The following is a 21,626-nucleotide window of genomic DNA, read 5'->3' on the forward strand; positions in this document are numbered from 1 at the left end:
AATAAATAATACCAATACACGAAATAGTCGAAAGTAACGTTTAATTGAAAAATAAAAATAATGATGGTCCGTAAAACTTCGTTGAAATATTTGTCGAACAACAAAAATGCGATTTTTCCCCTTCTCCTCTCTAAAACGGCAAATAACAATTGAAAGCACACAAACTTGCACAGCTTACTTGTCAGGCGCATCCGCCGTTTGCTATATTTGTCCTTCTCGAACACACATAAATACGTATTTCTTTCTTTTTCCTTCTTATGTGGTCAAATGTAAAATATGAATTTTGTGTAGATAAGAATCGAATAGAGGATTTTGTCTTTTTTATATAAAAAACTATTTTATAATAGTTAAGTAGAGTGTTTATAAATATATTGAAATGTTAAAAATTATGTATGAAAAATTACTGACTTTTCATTTATTTAATGTGCAACAATATAAAGTTCTGTTTAACATTTAGTTCTTGTATCTCAATCAGATTTTAACTCAATTCATTGAGTTAATTTACATGGCATTATTATTATTATATTAAACTAAACTTATTTATTTATGCTTTTTAAATTGCAAATTTAAACTTATTGCTATAGTTGCTATATATTTTTATTAGCGGCATAATAAAATACTTAAAATTTAATTCAATTAATATATTTTACATTGATTTTTCTACAATTTTTAAGAATTTTTTAGTTTTTTAAAATGTGTTTTAAATTTCATATGACTGACTTGGTGATTTTAAAACAGTATTTGAAGAAAATCCTTGTATATTTTGTAAAGACTCTTTACTAGGTTGGCATACGAAGCTTCTAATGATATATGATATGATTTGCGTGTTGACCACTCCCGAATTCCGGAACATAAATTTCGAGTTCAACAAATTCTAATTATCCTAAAAATACATAAAAATTTCAGTAATTTTACTGAAAACCAGAGAAGTCTATAAGTACAAAAAATAATTACAATAAATAATTAATACAAATATACGAAATAATTGAATTAATTTTAAACTAAAAAATTAAAATATCCGTCGCTACAATTTCGTTGAAATATTTCTCAAACATCAAAAATCCAACTTTTACCCCTTCTCCTCTCTAAAACAGCAATTCTGAGAAATAACAATTGAACACGATCGCCAGACAAATTTGCACAGCACACTTTGACAGAGCATCCAATGTTCCTTACTTTCGTCTTTCTCCAACACTCATAAACATGTAATTCTTTCTCTCTTTCTCTCTCTCTCTTACACGGTCAAACGCAAAATACGAATTTTGTGTTGAATAGAATAAAATAAAAGATTTCGTATTAGGTTCGGTTACAAAGTTGTGAAATTTACGTTAAAATCAACCATTTAACAACAACCCCTTGACGACTGTCGAAAGTACATGTTAAAAAGTTTTATTTCATGTTTAATTTTAACTAAACGAGATTTTATAAACATGATTCATTGGTAGGAGTGTTAATTCCAGTTTAAATTAATAAAATTTCAAAAGGAATTTTATACTAATAAGAACCAATGTAAAATTATATTTTATTTTTTAATTTAATAGTATAATTCGAACTACATGCAAATAAATTGAATATAAGTGAATAGTTGCAATGAACTATGAGTAGATCAAATTGAAGTTTCGTACCCAAACGTTAGAAAGCTGTCATTGTATTAAACAATTTAATGTAAGTTATATTTATTATAATAATCATTCATTTAGTTTTACGATTTACCAATATCATTCCATAGTTTTCTTTAAATAAAAAGTTACATAATAGCAAAATCAAATTTATTATATGATAAGTAAATTTTTATTAAAATAGACATGTTTATTAGTAAAATATTGACGAATAAAATATTATGTTAGTTATCTCTAGGTTTACTTTAAGCATCAGTATACTTAAAATATATCAAAATCAGAGAGACGAACATAAGTAGTCTCAATTTGAATCTAACAATCCAGATTCCATCGGATGGCAGTCAAGTCTTAAGTAGAGGCGCCTGGAATTTATTGTCGCTTCAATCTGTGACCCGCTTATCTCGTAAATGTATCTCCGAGAACTAATCGAACCGACATAAAACTATTATTTAATAATTGCAGAATGGCTGAATAGGACAAGACGTCAATTAAACTTGGCGAACGCAGATAATCTGTAAATCACTCCGGCATTGTGTAACGGAACCGAAGGTTTCCCATGTTTTCTAGCTTTGTAAATCCGCATAATTAGATAATATTTTAGTCAGTCACACCGACTGGCTGACTGATGTGTTTGTTTTTTTCTTTAATTTAACGTGCGAGAGCATAAAAGTCTCATCTCTGGATGTGAACGCGGGGAACTGTTAATCAAGCGTTCTCCGGCAAATGAATTTGGAGAAGCGCACACTTGGGTGTCTGTAATAGTGCATGGTAAAACAGTACTGAAATTTTTACGCAGTTAGGATTCAGTTAGGAACACGTCTGGTTTGGACGAAGCGGCTCCGGTTAGCTGTACATGATGAAAAATTGTCGGGTGCACGGCGTCTCATACAAATGTCAATATCCTGAGTTTACCTAAAGGACTTATTAGGCAATAAGTGGCTTCCAGTTTTTGCGCCACAGTGGCAATGCCATGCAGTCTACCTCGCCCCGTTGAGAAGGTCGTTGCGACAAACAAACTGGATATTGTGCTATACAACTAGGTGCTGTTGTTGTTCTCCACCAATTTTATTTTGTGTTTTTCTGGTACATGAAAACGTCCAAACTTCCAGCTAATTGTTGACGGTAAATCCCGTTTAATTTGGGTAAATTTCAGATAGTTCGAAAGCCTTTGATGGCACAAAGCTGGGTCCTCCTTTGTGTCACACAATTAGCTACTGCTTTCAATTACCCAAACAACCGTGCTCAGATGTAGGTAAATATTGACAAGTCGCCGTGGGAAACTAATCATCTCGGAAAGACAACGGGATGTCTCTCAAATATGTAACCGGATTTCTCGTTCAAATTGTTTAAACAATTATGACCAATTTCGTTTAAAATTTAGACGATTCGATGTTATTTGGTACGGTTCAAAACGGTACAAAATTTAAGCCTATTGTACGTGTGTAAAATAATATCATTAAAGTATATTATTGCGAAGGAAGGTAAACTTTAATTACTTAATTATGAACATCTTCAGGTGTTTCAAAAATTAAAATAACCTATTGAATAAACATCCTAAATTCATCAAAAAATATTTTAGCCTGCAAAATTAAACTAATAACTATTAAAATTTAAAAGAAAGTAAGATTATAACATTTAAATATTCGCAAATGTGCATTTAAAGAATTAACAAAATTAAAACAACATAATTTCTTTAAAAATTTACTTTCTTCAATAATAATAATAATCTCTTAAATAAAAAATAATATATGCTTTAATGCTATTGAAATTTCTAAACAATAATAATATCAAAACCCTTTAATAATTTAAGAACTATGAAGTAATTTATAAAATATTTATTATTTCAGTATACAAAACTAAAAATTTAAGTAGATTTATAAATACTTCTTAAATATTCGAAATTATATACATATTTAAGTATTTATTTTATTTTTTATAAGAAAAATATATATTTAAATGCCATTGAAGTTTCTAAACATCATTAATACCAAAACCGTTAAATAATATCATAAAAGTAAATTATTACAAAAAAACGAAAACTTATAACTTTACTCTGTAAACTAAATAACAACTAAATTCCAAAATTATTATAAATTATAAAATAATATAAAAAAAATATATATTAAAAATATTATAAATTATACAATGTTATAATTATACTAAGTATTCATACAATTAAAATAATTTAAGAAAAAATTATACATTTTTTTAAACTTAATTTTTTAATGATAATTATTATTTCTTAAAGGAAAGTTGTATATTTTAGTACCAATTAAGTTTATAAGCAACATTAATATCAAAAACAGTAAATAATATTAAAGTAAGTTATTGCAAATGAATGAAAGCTTTAACATTTTTTATTTCAGCTTGTAAAACTGAATAATAATTACTCAAATTTCAAAGAAAGTAGAATTATAAACACTTTTGAAATGCTCTAAATTATATATCATTCAATACTTTAAGTAAATTATTGCAAAGAAATTTTGTCATTTCTGCCTTCAAAACTGAATAAGAATTATTAAAATTTAAAAGAAAGTAGACACTTCTTAAATGTTCCATGCTTAAAATGGAATGTTAAATATGTTTAAGTAATAAATTCTTCTAAAATTATCTTCAATAATGTTAATCTTTTAAAGGAGAATTATTCGTTTTAATATCGTTAAAGTAAATTAAGCATAGATATTTTAAAAACTCAAAGAATTAAATAAAACTTTAGAGATTCATATGTATAAAATGACTTTGTTTAATAATAATAAACTTTTAATAGGAAATTGTGTGTTTAAATGCCACTTAATGTTCCAAACAACATTTCTGAATTGTTACACTGCGTCACGAAATTCGATTAAACCTTTCTCCTGGCCGCGAGCTCATGCAACCGTATCGCAAGCGCGCAACCGGGGTTGCCTACAGTCGGAGCGCGTCCTGCGACATTCTCCGGACCTACCGCAAATCTTCGGATTATTTTACAAATCCTTTTATTAAAACAAAAATTGCGGAGAATATTACGGTCGATTACTGACACGCATACACATGCAAATTCAATTATGGAGATGCATAATAAGAAAATGCAGGTCGGAATATATGAATGTGTATTATGTTAATTACAAGGAAGTGGCTTAAAGTATGCCTATTTTAGTCGCAAATTAGACTCGAAGTGCTTTCATGTCAAAGCGTGGAAGGGAACACGTGAACGTATATATCATTACCGTGTCAGGATAACAGTATTCATATCAGACTGTTTACGGGGGGGCAATAAATCTTGGCCCACATTAAAAGACGACCAAGTTTGGGCCACGAGTTGAAGAAGTTTTTCCACTGCAGCCAATAAAATTGCGCAACTGTTTCTAATGGTAATTTTCGTATTTGTTATTGTTGCGCAATGAAGAGGCATGTTTATTCAAATCTATGTTATCTGGACCCCGTATCACATGACGGAACACCATCATTGTAATCTAATTGTATGTAACTTGGACTTGAATGATAGATATCACATTATGCAGTCCATTGTTCTGTTATGAAGTGTGCGCAAGTTAATGGGTTTTACGGAAATTCATTCATTACAGAGTTTTGTAGGCGAATCGAAGCTTTTTTTCCCGGTCCTTATCGTCGACGAGTAACAATTACAAATTGTTTGTTGTTACATAGTATTATAGTTTCAGAGACATAGAAAATAGAACGCACACATCCAGAGATTCAATTTTAACAACATTTGATGTTTAGGCTCATCCATATGGAGACAACAAATGATTGGATTTTGGACGACCACTCCAGCAGTGGTAGGCAAAAGAAGGAAGGGTTTATACCATAGGAAGTCTTTTCCATGATCAGCAACATCTCCATCTTATCACCGATTGAACACATGGGATATTATAGGCAGAAATTCAACACTCTTACAAACTTTAATGTCTATATAATGGATCATATATCTAACTCATTATTACATTTAAAAAATGACCTAATCTATCTGTTTATATAATATTTATTGTAGAACATTATAATGGGATAAATTCTTACCTTGCTTTCACAAACTTTGTGGCAGACATATTTGCACACTGGAACAAAAAACAAATAAATTAATACATGTATGTTTAACAATAACAAACAATATTTGACTAGTTAATTTTATCAAGGACGTTAATTAACGCCATAAATCTTCGTACACCTGCTATCTTAGATGGGATCTTACCCAACAGTGTAGCGTATATAAATCTACCAGAAATCAGATTAATGATACTGGGAAAACAGTTTCTCGTACCTCTGAATTATTAAAATTAATTTGTACTTTTTAAATTTAATTGACTGCGTTGTTACACGTATGATTTATCGTGAATCATTTCCTGATAATCACCAAATAATTTACTATAATAACCGTTTTTATGGCCAATATCCAACCCCCGTTTATTTTTGTTGATGAAGTGCATACAAATTAATTTCTCTTGCTTAAAATTCCCCGTTGACATGAAAATACAGCATTTAGCAGCTGCATTAAAATATAATTAAGTTAACATATTACAGAAGGAGTCCTTGGAAGTTGGTTTGGCTGAATACAAACCTAATTTGTTATGTAAATGCCCTTCGGTCTGTGTAAACGAAAAAATACCTCGTACTCGGTGAATTCTTGTAGACCGCGGATATTTAAATATTCCACATCAAATGCCACTTCATTATTCAGATTACATGTACGAACGTGGACCGATGATGAATATTAAAAGAAGATGTGCATGTAGCCATACACGACCGGAGTTTTATGGAAATAAGGAGTCGTTTGTGTTGGTACCAAATTGAGTTTGCTTATTAGTCACAACAATGCACGGGCATTGAGTTGCCGATGCTGGGACGAGTTGAAAAGCTTCGTCTCGAACTGGAACCATTAGTGCGTTGTAAAAACACAGTTTACACAACCCATACATCACAATTAGAGTCAATTATGAGCTCTTTAAAGATCTCTCCGTCCGTTATGCAAGTGTGTCCACAAATTATTAGACGTGGAACTTAATTAATGCGGTAACGGTCGATGCCGCACGATTTTTATGATTCGCCATCGTTTATATGTTTATTAAGTGTAATTAAATCTTCGTGGATCCGCAGAAGGCGGGATCGTTTTTCAATGGGAATGATTAAACGGTCCGGTGTTCTTGGTTTGTTCGAGCGACCGGACGGGTTTGTGTGTGTGGCATTTTTCAGTCGGCGAGGAGTTTCCGGAAGCGAGCCTCGTAAAATGTCATGCTGATTTAATCATGGCTTTCATGGGATTGTAAATTAAGGCCTTTATTGATTGTGCGTCCAATAAAAACGTTGTTTATCTGCTACGCAGTTTCTTCTTCTCCCGTTTCCGATGCGAAATTGACGTGCCATTGAATAATGGGACTGACATGTTAAATCTGTTGTCTGTTTAAACCAAGGATTTTATACAAAGGTTGCGTTATCGACGATCATAAAGTGGAATGGTGCTGAGTATAGTTTTATAAACATCCAGTGATTGTAATAATTGTGGCACGTTATGGATATTTAAGCTTGTGTGGTCTCAAAATGCCATTATTTAATGCCAACGTTGGTAAACATATAAATTAACGTTTTTAGTTAAATATCATACTAATGGTTACAATTATAAATGCATTAAGGAAACACTTATTAGTTGGCATTTTTTTGCAAGCTTGAATAATAACCATGCATTACTGCTTTCTAAAGGAAACATGCTAAAACTGACTTCCAGGGAGCAGCTAAGGCGATTAAAGCAACCAAAACCTTCCTTCCAATTGACTTGTAAAGATTATCCAGCGACAAAAAGTGCGCACAGATCTTAACTTTGAAAAGCGTAACAAATGTGTTGAATCAATTTGAATAATTTCAAAATTCAAGACTGGGAAGATTCAATAATCGCCTCAGATAACGACACTTCATTCCTTTCCCACACAATTGGATTTCAGCGTGCGTTCCACACAACTATAAAAAGAATGAAAAAACGTTCGATAAGAAGAACTTTATATTCACATGCATTTCATCCCGAACAACGTACCATTGATACGTTTAAAGAGATACCAGACGCGGCCCAAGGAAATTACCATCGACGATTCAACGGCCATACATCAATTGTCACCGCTGGAGGTCATCGGTGTACCAATTGTGATTTATAAAAATTGGCAGTGCCTTAGTTGCGCCTCCGACCATAAATCATCGGTTTCCCTTTTGAGCTTTAACGCGATATTTAACCCCGAACGACTCGCGCCTTTTCAATGCCAAACACACCTCCGATTGTTGATTGTCCCGGTGCGGTTCGGATATCAAACGTGTCCAGTGGCGGAACCGAATAAGACTGATTTACATGATTAATGGCGGTTTTCGGTTTACACGCGACTCGAATGACCAATGGATTTTGGTTTTGAGCTGGACCCTTTTGCACCTACTCCAGATCAAAGGAAATGCCCTAATTGGGTCAAGTGGGTGTTCAAGAATATTTCACATGTAAATATGGTGACAGACGAAGCAGGTGCTTCGAAAGAATACAAAAAATCTTACTAATTAAGACAAAATAGAAACGTAAAGGTGTCAGACATTGATGAGAGGATTGAAGGAAAAGAATTAATTAATAATTCAGAAGTGGAAGATGTTGGAAAAAAAAATGAAATGAAAAAGAAAATTATTTTAAGATGAATTATCACTAAGAAAAAGAAGAACCAGATTTTGATAAGAAGATTGTCGGAAAAAAAAAGAATTAAAAAACTATGGACTTAACTATTCAGATTGGTCAGATTGTGGAAGATGAAAATATTCTAAAAAATTGCAATCAATAAAATCTAAAAAATCATAGACTTCTTCAATAATTCAAGTAGAAGAAATGATGGGAAGTGAAATTCAAAATAATCCATTTTATTGTTAGATGGCCAACGTAAAATAGCAAACTAAAGAAGAAGCAGATTTTGATAAGAAGACTGTCGGAGAAGAAAGAATTAAAAAAATTATGGACTTCTTTAATAATTCATATTGGTCAAATGATGGAAGATGAAAATATTCAAAAAAGTTACAAATCAATAACCACAAACATCAAACTAATGAGGAAGCACATCTTGATGAGGTGTCCAGAGGAGGAAAATTTAAAAAATCATAGACTTCTTCAATAATTCGAATAGGAGGGATGATGGAAAGTGAAATTCAAAAAATCCAATTTATTGTTAGATGGCCAACACAAAATTGCAAACTAAAGAAGAAGCAGATTTTGATAAGAAGACTGTCAGAGAAGAAAGAATTAAAAAAATTATGGACTTCTTTAATAATTCATATTGGTCAAATGGTGGAAGATGAAAATATTCAAAAAAGTTACAAATCAATAACCACAAACATCAAACTAATGAGGAAGCATATCTTGATGAGGAGTCCAGAGGAGGAAAATCTAAAAAATCATAAACTTTTTCAATAATTCAAATAGAAGAGATGATGGAAGGTGAAATTCAAAAAAGTACAATTTATTGTTAGATAGCCAACACAAAATAGCAAACTAAAGAATAAGCAGATTTTGATAAGAAGACTGTCGGAGAAGAAAGAATTAAAAAAATTATGGACTTCTTTAATAATTCATATTGGTTAAATGATGGAAGATGAAAATATTTAAAAAAGTTACAAATCAATAACCACAAACATCAAACTAATGACGAAGCATATCTTGATGAGGAGTCCAGAGAAGGAAAATCTAAAAAATCATAGACTTCTTCAATAATTCAAATAGAAGAGATGATGAAAGGTGAAATTCAAAAAATCCAATTTATTGTTAGATGGCCAACACAAAATAGCAAACTAAAGAAGAAGCAGATTTTGATAAGAAGACAGTCGGAGAAGAAAGTATTAAAAAAATTATGGACTTCTTAAATAATTCATATTGGTCAAATGATGGAAGATGAAAATATTTAAAAAAGTTACAAATCAATAACCACAAACATCAAACTAATGAGGAAGCACATCTTGATGAGGAGTCCAGAGGAGGAAAATCTAAAAAATCATAGACTTCTTCAATAATTCAAATAGAAGAGATGATGAAAGGTGAAATTCAAAAAATCCAATTTATTGTTAGATGGCCAACACAAAATAGCAAACTAAAGAAGAAGCAGATTTTGATAAGAAGACAGTCGGAGAAGAAAGAATTAAAAAAATTATGGACTTCTTAAATAATTCATATTGGTCAAATGATGGAAGATGAAAATATTTAAAAAAGTTACAAATCAATAACCACAAACACAAACTAATGAGGAAGCACATCTTGATGAGGAGTCCAGAGGAGGAAAATCTAAAAAATCATAAACTTTTTCAATAATTCAAATAGAAGAGATGATGGAAGGTGAAATTCAAAAAAGTACAATTTATTGTTAGATGGCCAACACAAAATAGTAAACTAAAGAAGAAGCAGATTATGATAAGAAAATTATCGAAGAAAAAAGAATTAATAAAACTGTGGACTTCTTTAATAGTGGTAGAATTAAATTAATGAAGAAGCATATCTTGAAATATGAGATTCAAAAATCTGTCATATTGTAAGATCAATACAAAACACTTCTTCAATAATTCAGAAAGAGTGGAAAATGAACAAATTAAGAATACATATATTGTAAGATAAATTAACACAAGGGAGTGAACTAAATATGAGTTGTTATCTTGATGAAAAGTCTGAAATTGATAAAAGAACTAATAAAAGTAGACTTTTCCTCCTCAATAAATCAAACTGGAAAAGTTATTGCATTATATCAACTGTAAATTAAACAAGAAGCAGACCTTGATAGGGAAGATCTAATAAAACCATCAATAACTCAATTTCCTAATTGCAACATACTTACGAATTTATTAATCAATTACCAACTAAGGATATCGATAATTAAACCCGCCTCTGCATCTTATCCCCTTGCATTGTCTGGCAAATTGGGCACTCCATATATGTGTTGCACACATGCATGCACCTCAAAGCTCCGTACAATTAGCAGTAAATTATCCTCAGAATTTACTAATTGTCATTTGCTGCGAATTAATCCCATTAATTTTTACCAACTGAAAATTATAGCCTCTTTAACACACATTGATGGGAAATGACCGGCGTGGGTGGGTTACGGTCGAAAATCGTACATATAAATCCCGATGATAACTTTCGAAACGCCGAGCCTAATAAATTTATTAACAATTAAATTTGGCCATAATTTACGACCGCCGGGCCTCGACGATAATTAAAAAAGATATCGAGGAGGTTGTTTATTAAATTACTCCTTCTGATAAAAGTGGCGTGGCTTAATTAAGACGGTTGCAGCTTCGTCGCATTAAGATTTAATCAAATAATAAAACTGCATGTGTGCCATGCATATTAATTAACCCCGTCAAAAAACATTCGTATCGCGGAATGCGGAAACTGAATCCCCCGTCCTATTATTGGCTCCGACGGTACGACCGAAAGAAGTACTGTCAGCGCGTCTCGCCGTTGAATGGGAAACCGCTCCGGCAGTTGTCAATATCGTCAAGATAAAAGCGTGACGTAGGGCGGAATTTGAATGCAACCCGACAACTCGAAAATGGAACGGCAGCCATAACGGCCGCAAGAACAAACACAAAAAAAAAGAATTGTACACGAATGCACGATCGCAAAAAGCTGTGAAGCGGTACTCGAAACTTTTCCCTCCCCGATGTTTAAATAACATCATGTACCGCTGACGTGGGTGTTTGTCCTGTCAGTTAAGAATTTTAAAGAATCATGTACACGACTCGCGGGAGAGACGCTTTTCCCATGCATATTTCGCGAAATAATGAATTGCAACATGCGAACCGAACTGAGTAATAAGCATTTTTCGCGCGCACAAATGTATAATAACGATGGGCGGTCAGTGGGACTTTGATGTGCGCCGAACCATATTTAGGTAATTAAAATTGCTTTCAATTTCGATTTAATCGCGGGGGAATTGTACGGAGAAAGAAGCACGCGATTCTAATTATACGCCATTTTATTGTTGTGGAAACGGTTAATTTTGGGTTCAGTTTGATCGACAAAATGTTCGCGTTGGGGTGTTTCATTGTCACAGCAATCTGCTCTGAGTGAGAATATTCCTTCATAAAGAGTTCAAGTTATGAGATGTTCAATTAGGTTAGATGAAGTGTATAGGATAGATTACGATTAGTTAAATTAAGTTCCTAATGACAGAAATAATAAAGAGAAAGGAGAAAATAAAATAGGTCAGATTAATATAGGTTTGGTTCACATTCTTCTAATGTCTGAAGTGGCAAAATAAGGAAACATAAGTGTTGAAAAAGATGACCATAATCTTAAATAATATGCTGAAGTGTTCTAGTACATTAAGGACATTAAGTAAGTTAAATTAGGATTGGTTTGGTTCACACTCTTCCAATGTTAGAAATGTTAAATAGAGAGAACAGAAGTGTAGGCAAAGTTAACCATCATCTTAAATAATATGCTGAAGTGTTCTGGTAACGTATGTAACTCGAATTTCCAAAGAAAAAGGACAATAAGTAGGTTAAATTAGGATTGATTTGGTTGACACTCTTCCAATGCTAGAAATGATAAATAGAGAGAACAGAAGTGTAGGCAAAGTTGACCATCATCTTAAATAATATGCTGAAGTGTTCTGGTAACGTAAGTAATTCGAATGTCCAAAGAAAAAAGAAAATAAAATAGGTTAGATTAAAATAGGTTTGGTACATACTTCCAATGTCTGAAGTGGCAAAATAAAGCAACATGAGTGTAGAAAAAGATGACCATAATCTTAAATAATATGCTAAAGTGTTCTGGTAACGTAAGTAATTCGAATGTCCAAAGAAAAAAGAAAATAAAATAGGTTAGATTAAAATAGGTTTGGTACATACTTCCAATGTCAGGAGTTGCAAAATAAGGGAACATAAGTGTAGAAAAAGATGACCGTAATCTTAAATAATATGCCGAAGTGTTCTGGTAACGTATGTAACTCGAATTTAGAAAGAAACAGGACAATAAGTAAGTTAAATTAGGATTGGTTTGGTTCACACTCTTCCAATGTTAGAAATGTTAAATAGAGAGAACAGAAGTGTAGGCAAAGTTAACCATCATCTTAAATAATATGCTGAAGTGTTCTGGTAACGTATGTAACTCGAATTTCCAAAGAAAAAGGACAATAAGTAGGTTAAATTAGGATTGATTTGGTTGACACTCTTCCAATGCTAGAAATGATAAATAGAGAGAACAGAAGTGTAGGCAAAGTTGACCATCATCTTAAATAATATGCTGAAGTGTTCTGGTAACGTAAGTAATTCGAATGTCTAAAGAAAAAAGAAAATAAAATAGGTTAGATTAATATAGGTTTGGTTTACATTCTTCCAATGCGTGAAGTGGCAAAATAAGGGAACATGAGTGTAGAAAAAGATAACCATAATCTTAAATAATATGTTGAAGTGTTCTGGTAACGTATGTAACTCGAATTTCCAAAGAAAAAGGACATTAAGTAGGTTAAATTAGGATTGGTTTGAAGAAGATGACCATAATCTTAAATAATATGCTGCAGTGTTCTGGTAACGTATGTAACTCGAATTTTTAAAGAAAAATGACAATAAGTAGGTTAAATTAGGATTGGTTTGGTTCACACTCTTCCAATGTTAGAAATGTTAAATAGAGAGAACAGAAGTGTAGGCAATGTTGACCATCATCTTAAATAATATGCTGAAGTGTTCTGGTAACGTAAGTAATTCGAATGTCTAAAGAAAAAAGAAAATAAAATAGGTTAGATTAATATAGGTTTGGTTCACATTCTTCCAATGCGTGAAGTGGCAAAATAAGGGAACATGAGTGTAGAAAAAAATAACCATAATCTTAAATAATATGTTGAAGTGTTCTGGTAACGTATGTAACTCGAATTTCCAAAGAAAAAGGACATTAAGTAGGTTAAATTAGGATTGGTTTGGTTCACATTCTTTCAGTGTTAGAAATGATAAATAGAGAGAACAGAAGTGTAGACAAAGTTGATCATCATCTTAAATAATATGCTGAAGTGTTCTGGTAACGTAAGTAACTCGAATTTCTAAAGAAAAAAGAAAATAAAATAGATTAGATTAATATAGTTTTGGTTCACATTCTTCCAATGTCTGAAGTGGCAAAATAAGGGAACATGAGTGTAGAAAAAGATGACCATAATATTAAATAATATGCTGAAGTGTTCTGGTAACGTATGTAACTCGAATTTCCAAAGAAAAAGGACAATAAGTAGGTTAAATTAGGATTGGTTTGGTTCACACTCTTCCAATGTTAGAAATGGTAAATAGAGAGAACAGAAGTGTAGCCAAAGTTGGCTGTCATCTTAAATAATATGCTGAAGTGTTCTGGTAACGTAAGTAATTCGAATGTCCAAAGAAAAAAGAAAATAAAATAAGTTAGATTAATATAGGTTTGGTTCACATTCTTCCAATATCAAAAGTGGCAAAATAAGCGACCATGAGTGTAGAAAAAGATGACCATAATCTTAAATAATATGTTGAAGTGTTCTGGTAACGTAAGTAATTCGAATGTTCAAAGAAAAAGGAATATAAAATAGGTTAGATTAATATAGGTTTGGTTCACATTCTTCCAATGTCAGAAGCGGCAAAATAAGGGAACATAAGTGTATATAAAGTTGACAAAGATTACTATTAATATAACAGGAATCTTCAAAGAAAAAAGAAAACAAAAATAAAATAGAGAGAACGAAAATGCAAACAAAGATGAAGAATGTCATAAATATCTGAGGAATTTCTGAAAGAATTTCCTAACCTGCTTAAAAAGATTGACTTAGATTATATTTTATTTATTTGTGTTGGAAAACCAAACATTAATTCTGGTTTGTTTAATTTCATGTTCTGCACTTACAAATGTAAAAAGTTCATAATTTATTTATTGCATTACAGGTAAAAACATACAGTTCCAACTTTTCCAGTAATTTTATTTCGTAAACAACACAATTTAAACTTTACCTTTAACTAGAACATACAGTTGTAGGAAAGTTTCAGCCGGCAATATTCATTAAGAACAGTGAATCTGTGCCGGCCATAAATGAAACTTTTCGTTTAACGCCGCACTGTCAATGATCGCACAAAGTGCCCCTTGGGACAAACCGTGGTGCAATTTAACATCGTGTAATTACATTTCAGGCGTCCGGCTTTATCTAAAAACTTTAATTAGACTCCAAAAACGCTCCGACCTGCCCATTTAACGAAAACCACGCGTTACAATCGGCCGAACGCGTTCAACGTACCAATGGCTGCGGTGTACGTCGGAATCCGCTTACAAATCCCACGGACTCGCCCCAAAAGGATTTGCATTAGTCGCACATCAAAATCCGTCATACGAACAACTTAATTTCATGCAGAACCGACTGAAACGCTAAGCAGATTTAAAACCAGCATGCAGTCCCGACACGATCTGAAATGTGCAAGAAACATATCGCCGAACATGACCCGATGCTTAATGGTAATTGAGTTCATATTTTTCAGGTTGCACGCCCAACAGTCCGGAACGGTTTATTTTGCGGGATGGGGACCTCACCTCGACAGCAGGAGCCCTCGTTCAGGATCGGCTGGTGGCAGAGGTGACACGGCCTCGGTTTCTTGAAGGTCTTGCAGCGGAACGCGTGACTCGGACCTTGCGGTGCGTTATTTTCACCCTGAAACACACAATATTAATTAGCAAGTTTGAAATGTGGGGAGTGGAACGTTGGTGAGACATTTCGAGGGCGTTAGCGACTAGAATACTAAAGTAATTTCAATGTACTAATAGGTTGTCAAGAAAGTTATTGCGTTTTTCAACTTTAAACATAAAATGCACAAATCTCAGCTTAAGCAAAACTTTATTAATCGAAAAAAGAACCACTTGTGTCAACACATTTTTGCCAACGAGAAACAAGCTTATTTATACCGGTGAAATAGGACTCTGGGGTTCTGGAAGCGACGAAGTCGTTGAAGGCGTTTTGTACATTATTTTAATTTTTTAAGCATTTCTCGTGTAGAGAGTGGTCCAAATGTTTAAAAAAGTGATAATTGGTTGGCGAAAGGTTTGGTGAGCGTGGCAGATGAGCATACTCTCATACTCCAATTCGTTCAACTTTTGCTGAGTTTGTTGTGTGACTTTGAGCCAGCATTGTCATGAAGAAGAATTTGCCTCTTTCTATTGACCAATGCCGGGCACATTCGCAGCAATTTCTGCTGCATTTACTCGATTTGTTGACAGTACTTCACCGTCGTAATTGTTTCACCAGGATTCAGGAAGCTGTAATGGATTACACCGGCAGCAGACCACCAAACAGTAACCATTAACTTCTTTTTGTGCAATTTCATTTTTGGAAAGTGTTTGGGAGCCTGGTTGCAGTCCAACCATTGTGCTGCACATCGCCAATTGTCCTATAGTACCCACTTTTCATCACCAGTCACAATCCAGTCGAGAAACAGCTCATTCACGGTGCGTAAAAGAGGACTAGACGACTCTTTATAACGACGGTTTTTGTGATTTTCGTTCAACTCATGTTGTTCCTATTTGTCACGCTTTTTGGTCTTTACAATTTGTTTTAGGTGGTTGGAAATGATAGTATATGTTACGTCTAACTTAGCAGCAAACTCTCGAACAGTGGAGCACGAATTGGTTTCAACTAAGGCCCTCAATTGGTCGTTGTCAACATCAGATGGCCGACCGCTGTGCTCATCATATTTAAGCCTCTCGTCCCAGTCCCGGAAATTTTGAACGACCATAGTACTGTACGTTTGTTAGTAGTTCCTGGGCCAAATTCATCGTTGATGTTGCCAGAAAATTAGGCCTTGCCTGAAGTAGAACAAAAAGTTGTACGATCCTGCTTCTCATCCATACTTTATTTAAAGATCTGAATAAATGGCCAAATGATTTGCTCCTTTCTATTAACCAATGCCGGGCACATTCGCAGCAATTTCTGCTGCATTTACTCGATTTGTTGACAGTACTTCACCGTCGTAATTGTTTCACCAGGATTCAGGAAGCTGTAATGGATTACACCGGCAGCAGACCACCAAACAGTAACCATTAACTTCTTTTTGTGCAATTTCATTTTTGGAAAGTGTTTGGGAGCCTGGCTGCAGTCCAACCATTGTGCTGCACATCGCCAATTGTCCTATAGTACCCACTTTTCATCACCAGTCACAATCCAGTCGAGAAACAGCTCATTCACGGTGCGTAAAAGAAGACTAGACGACTCTTTATAACGACGGTTTTTGTGATTTTCGTTCAACTCATGTTGTTCCTATTTGTCACGCTTTTTGGTCTTTACAATTTGTTTTAGGTGGTTGGAAATGATAGTATATGTTACGTCTAACTTAGCAGCAAACTCTCGAACAGTGGAGCACGAATTGGTTTCAACTAAGGCCCTCAATTGGTCGTTGTCAACATCAGATGGCCGACCGCTGTGCTCATCATATTTAAGCCTCTCGTCCCAGTCCCGGAATTTTTGAACGACCATAGTACTGTACGTTTGTTAGTAGTTCCTGGGCCAAATTCATCGTTGATGTTGCCAGAAAATTAGGCCTTGCCTGAAGTAGAACAAAAAGTTGTACGATCCTGCTTCTCATCCATACTTTATTTAAAGATCTGAATAAATGGCCAAATGATTTGCTCCTTTCTATTAACCAATGCCGGGCATATTCGCAGCAATTTCTGCTTCATTTACTCGATTTGTTGACAGTACTTCACCGTCGTAATTGTTTCACCAGGATTCAGGAAGCTGTAATGGATTACACCGGCAGCAGACCACCAAACAGTAACCATTAACTTCTTTTTGTGCAATTTCATTTTTGGAAAGTGTTTGGGAGCCTGGTTGCAGTCCAACCATTGTGCTACACATCGCCAATTGTCCTATAGTACCCACTTTTCATCACCAGTCACAATCCAGTCGAGAAACAGCTCATTCACGGTGCGTAAAAGAAGACTAGACGACTCTTTATAACGACGGTTTTTGTGATTTTCGTTCAACTCATGTTGTTCCTATTTGTCACGCTTTTTGGTCTTTACAATTTGTTTTAGGTGGTTGGAAATGATAGTATATGTTACGTCTAACTTAGCAGCAAACTCTCGAACAGTGGAGCACGAATTGGTTTCAACTAAGGCCCTCAATTGGTCGTTGTCAACATCAGATGGCCGACCGCTGTGCTCATCATATTTAAGCCTCTCGTCCCAGTCCCGGAATTTTTGAACGACCATAGTACTGTACGTTTGTTAATAGTTTCTGGGCCAAAGTCATCGTTGACGTTGCCAGCAAATTAGACCTTGCCTGAAGTAGAACAAAAAGTTGTACGATCCTGCTTCTCATCCATACTTTATTTAAAGATCTGAATAAATGGCCAAATGATTTGCTCCTTTCTATTAACCAATGCCGGGCATATTCGCAGCAATTTCTGCTTCATTTACTCGATTTGTTGATAGTACTTCACCGTCGTAATTGTTTCACCAGGATTCAGGAAGCTGTAATGGATTACACCGGCAGCAGACCACCAAACAGTAACCATTAACTTCTTTTTGTGCAATTTCATTTTTGGAAAGTGTTTGGGAGCCTGGTTGCAGTCCAAACAATTGTGCTGCACATCGCCAATTGTCCTATAGTACCCACTTTTCATCACCAGTCACAATCCAGTCGAGAAACAGCTCATTCACGGTGCGTAAAAGAAGACTAGACGACTCTTTATAACGACGGTTTTTGTGATTTTCGTTCAACTCATGTTGTTCCTATTTGTCACGCCTTTTGGTCTTTACAATTTGTTTTAGGTGGTTGGAAGTGATAGTATACGTTACGTCTAACTTAGCAGCAAACTCTCGAACAGTGGAGCACGAATTGATTTCAACTAAGGCCCTCAATTGGTCGTTGTCAACATCAGATGGCCGACCGCTGTGCTCATCATATTTAAGCCTTTCGTCCCAGTCTCGGAATTTTTGAAACAATCATAGTGCTGTACTTTTGTTAGTAGTTCCTGGGCCAAAGTCATCGTTGATGTTGCCAGCAAATTAGGCCTTGCTTGAAGTGGAACAAAAAGTTGTACGATCCTGCTTCTCATCCATACTTTACTCAAACCTCTGAATAAATGGCCAAATGATTTCAAATAAAAATGGGGTTAATTAAACGATTAGATAGAACTAAACACGTTCCTTAACACATCAAAAATTTGACAGAACAATAAAAGTAATAACTTCCTTGACAATCTAGTAGTACAACATCAAAAACAGTTGAGGAAACAAGACGTGTTTTTCTCATTATTTAGGCATTTTAACAGTAAGTGATTCGTGCCGAATATTACAACATTCCTGATTTATTCACAGCGTCGAATAAATCAGACGGGCTGTACAAATGCGGCATTTTTCACTTTGATAACACTGTTTCAAATATATGCACGGAATGATTGATGTTTATTCCGGCATAAATTTAATTTACGCGACTGAAACGTGCGTAATGTTTACGGATAGCATATTACATGCGTTTGAAAAAATAAATGTGTATTATGACTGGATAAACATTCTTAAAGCGACGGAGATCAAATGCGCCATTAAAAATTGATTAAGCCGATAAACTTATATAAATATTTATTGGATGGAATAAATTGTAATTAAAGTCATGCCGTCATATTATACAGTGTGTGACGCCAACGTGTTCTTCACACCTGGAAAATGGAATTAATGCAAAAAGCCACCACAACTTGTCGTTTATATTATAAAATCTGAATTGATTGCACCAACATAAACATCAAGCGGAGCTTATTGGTCCAATTAAGCAACATTGTACCCAAATGGCGGTGTAAAAAGTATTAAAACGTCAAGCAATTTTCGGATCTCTATAAATATTGAACATCGATCTGTTTATTTTAACTGTCAGACACACGAAATCATTTCAACTCTGCGGTGAATATTACCGAGCCTGTCGATGATAACTGATCACTGAAAGCTTTCAGTGCCAGACATTCGCCAAAATAGTTTGTTAGCTTGTTTAGTTTTGAAACGGGTTGAACATAAACTCTAATTTATCCGATATAAAATTGCGTAAAAAACACGATTTTATCAAATCACGTGTTAGCACGAAATAAAACAATTCGGTATTGTTTACGTGTCGGGATTACGTCGTCGGATACACAAACGAAACTTGTTTTAACGCATCCCGACGTGAATCCTCGAAATGCTAATCGGACGTATTCATGAGAGCCAAACCAAAAAGGGCCGCCACTCCTTTTGCAGATGCCGAAAGTGGAGATAATCCCCGGTAATAAGCTTATTAAAAATGAAAGCACGACCAACGTTCCATTGGGAATGAAACGATTTCCATCCACAACATCTAAACGCGGATAACTGTGCACCCAAGTCCGTGTGCGTTTGAAATTATTGCTTTCGAAAGTAGATCATCAGACAAAATGATTTGTTGTCGGCCGCAGCCACACCCCGGACTGACGTGCCATTAATCATTTTAAGTCACCTCTGCTAATGCGTTTCGAATAAATGTATTTTGATCAACTTTTATTTAATTAAACCATATCTCGAGCGTGCCTCACATTCTCCGGGGCCTCCATTAAGACGTCGATGAATGGATTTCTGACAGGTTATATTTACACTCCACTTGACGTGCGCCTGACAATGTTAATGAAAAATTAATTCTAATGTATTAATTGTTGTGCAACGTCCGATACAAAGGTATTTATTTCGTTGTCTATGCTTACAAAAGGCTCCTTTGTACTTATTTTAGCTTGGAGCTTTAAAGTAGTACAAAATTGATGCCTTCACTGCTTTATGGCTTCGAAATTAATATTTCTGATGGCGTACCCGTAGCCACAATGTTGTTAATATTTAAACGGGATAGGACGAAGGAAACACGAGGATTTCGTATTGCGGCGTTTTCCGGTGGAATTTTCACGCGAATGCGAAATGTATGGTAGTTTTTGTTTTGTGCATATAAAACAGAATGGGGAAAAATCGCAAACACGTTTCACTTCGTTCCGTTTTCTTGTTGTGGAATTTTTCTACTTGAAGCTACAAGTAAATGTATAAATTGTGACGAGATTGTAAACTGTTGGAAATCACCTTAATTAATTGTTAATTTAATAACAAATAAAATAGGATAGATAGGTTTGGTTCACATTCTTCCATTACTAGACATGGCAAAAAGAGAAAACAGAAGTGTTGACAAAGGTGATAATCACAAATGAAATAATATTCCGGTGATGATGAGAAATAATGAAGTAGATAAACGAAATCTTTGGTACTCATTTATTAATATAAGACAAGATTTTAACAACTTTTTACGCTTTTAGTGTCTTTTAAGTTTTCAGTAATTTTTTAAGTTTTTCGTGATTTTTGGGATTCTAATTTTTTTATGTTTTTAGTAGTTTTTTACGAATTTTGTAACTTTTGAAATTTTAATGGTGATATTTTGGGTTTTAGTTACTTTTTAAGGTTTAGTAACTTTTTATGATTTTAGTCAATTTTTGGGTTTTTAATAATTTTTTTACTTTCTAGTAATTTTTTGGGATTTTAATGATTTTATTGAGATTCTAGAACATGAGTTTTTAGTAATTTTTTAGAATTTTAGTACTTTTTAATGAGTACTTTTTTATTGATTTCTTGATTTTTAAGATTTTAGTAAATTTTTGTTCTTAGTAAACTTTTTTAGATTTTTAACATATTTTTAGGTATATAATAACTTTTTACGTTTTTATTGATTTTCCGTATTTTTAGTAGCTCTTTAGAATTGTAATACATTTTTTATGTTTTTAGTGACTTAGTTTAGTTTTTAAGGTTTTGATAACTTTTTACGTTTTTATTGATTTTCTGGTTTTTTAGTAATATTTTAGTATTGTAGTATTATTTTTTTTTAATTTATGAAATTTTGGTAACTTTAAAATTTTAGTGAATTTTAGAATTCTAGTAACTTTTACTTTTTTAATAATTTTTTGCCTTTTTAGTGATTTTTTAAGTTTTAGTAACTTTTTAAGTTTTTATTGATTTCTAGATTTTTAGTAATTTTTTTACGTTTTTACTTTATC

At 33.7% G+C, this 21,626-nt stretch overlaps 1 protein-coding gene and 1 long non-coding RNA gene across 6 annotated transcripts in view; one reads left to right on the forward strand and one right to left on the reverse strand.

The window, feature by feature from the left end:
• LOC109604404 (tensin-1) overlaps positions 1-21,626 on the reverse strand; it is a 293,281-nt gene that overhangs the window by 119,609 nt on the left and 152,046 nt on the right. For 4 of the 5 annotated variants that reach the window (XM_049965846.1, XM_049965847.1, XM_049965852.1 and 1 more), the window contains exons 2-3: positions 15,142-15,259; positions 5,634-5,671 (exon numbers count right to left, since the gene is read on the reverse strand). In XM_049965846.1, the coding sequence (XP_049821803.1) occupies positions 5,634-5,671; positions 15,142-15,259 (156 nt within the window). Of the gene's footprint in view, positions 1-5,633; positions 5,672-15,141; positions 15,262-21,626 lie in introns of those variants that run through there. The other variant, XM_049965850.1, reaches the window with a different exon arrangement.
• Positions 15,116-21,626, forward strand: part of LOC126265238 (uncharacterized) — a 57,065-nt gene continuing 50,554 nt past the window's right edge. Inside the window, exon 1 of the long non-coding RNA XR_007547780.1 lies at positions 15,116-15,243. This is a non-coding gene — a long non-coding RNA (uncharacterized LOC126265238). The remainder of the gene's footprint in view (positions 15,244-21,626) is intronic.

This window comes from Aethina tumida, chromosome 4 (assembly GCF_024364675.1).
Source record: "Aethina tumida isolate Nest 87 chromosome 4, icAetTumi1.1, whole genome shotgun sequence".
NCBI classification, from domain to species: Eukaryota; Metazoa; Arthropoda; class Insecta; order Coleoptera; family Nitidulidae; genus Aethina; species Aethina tumida.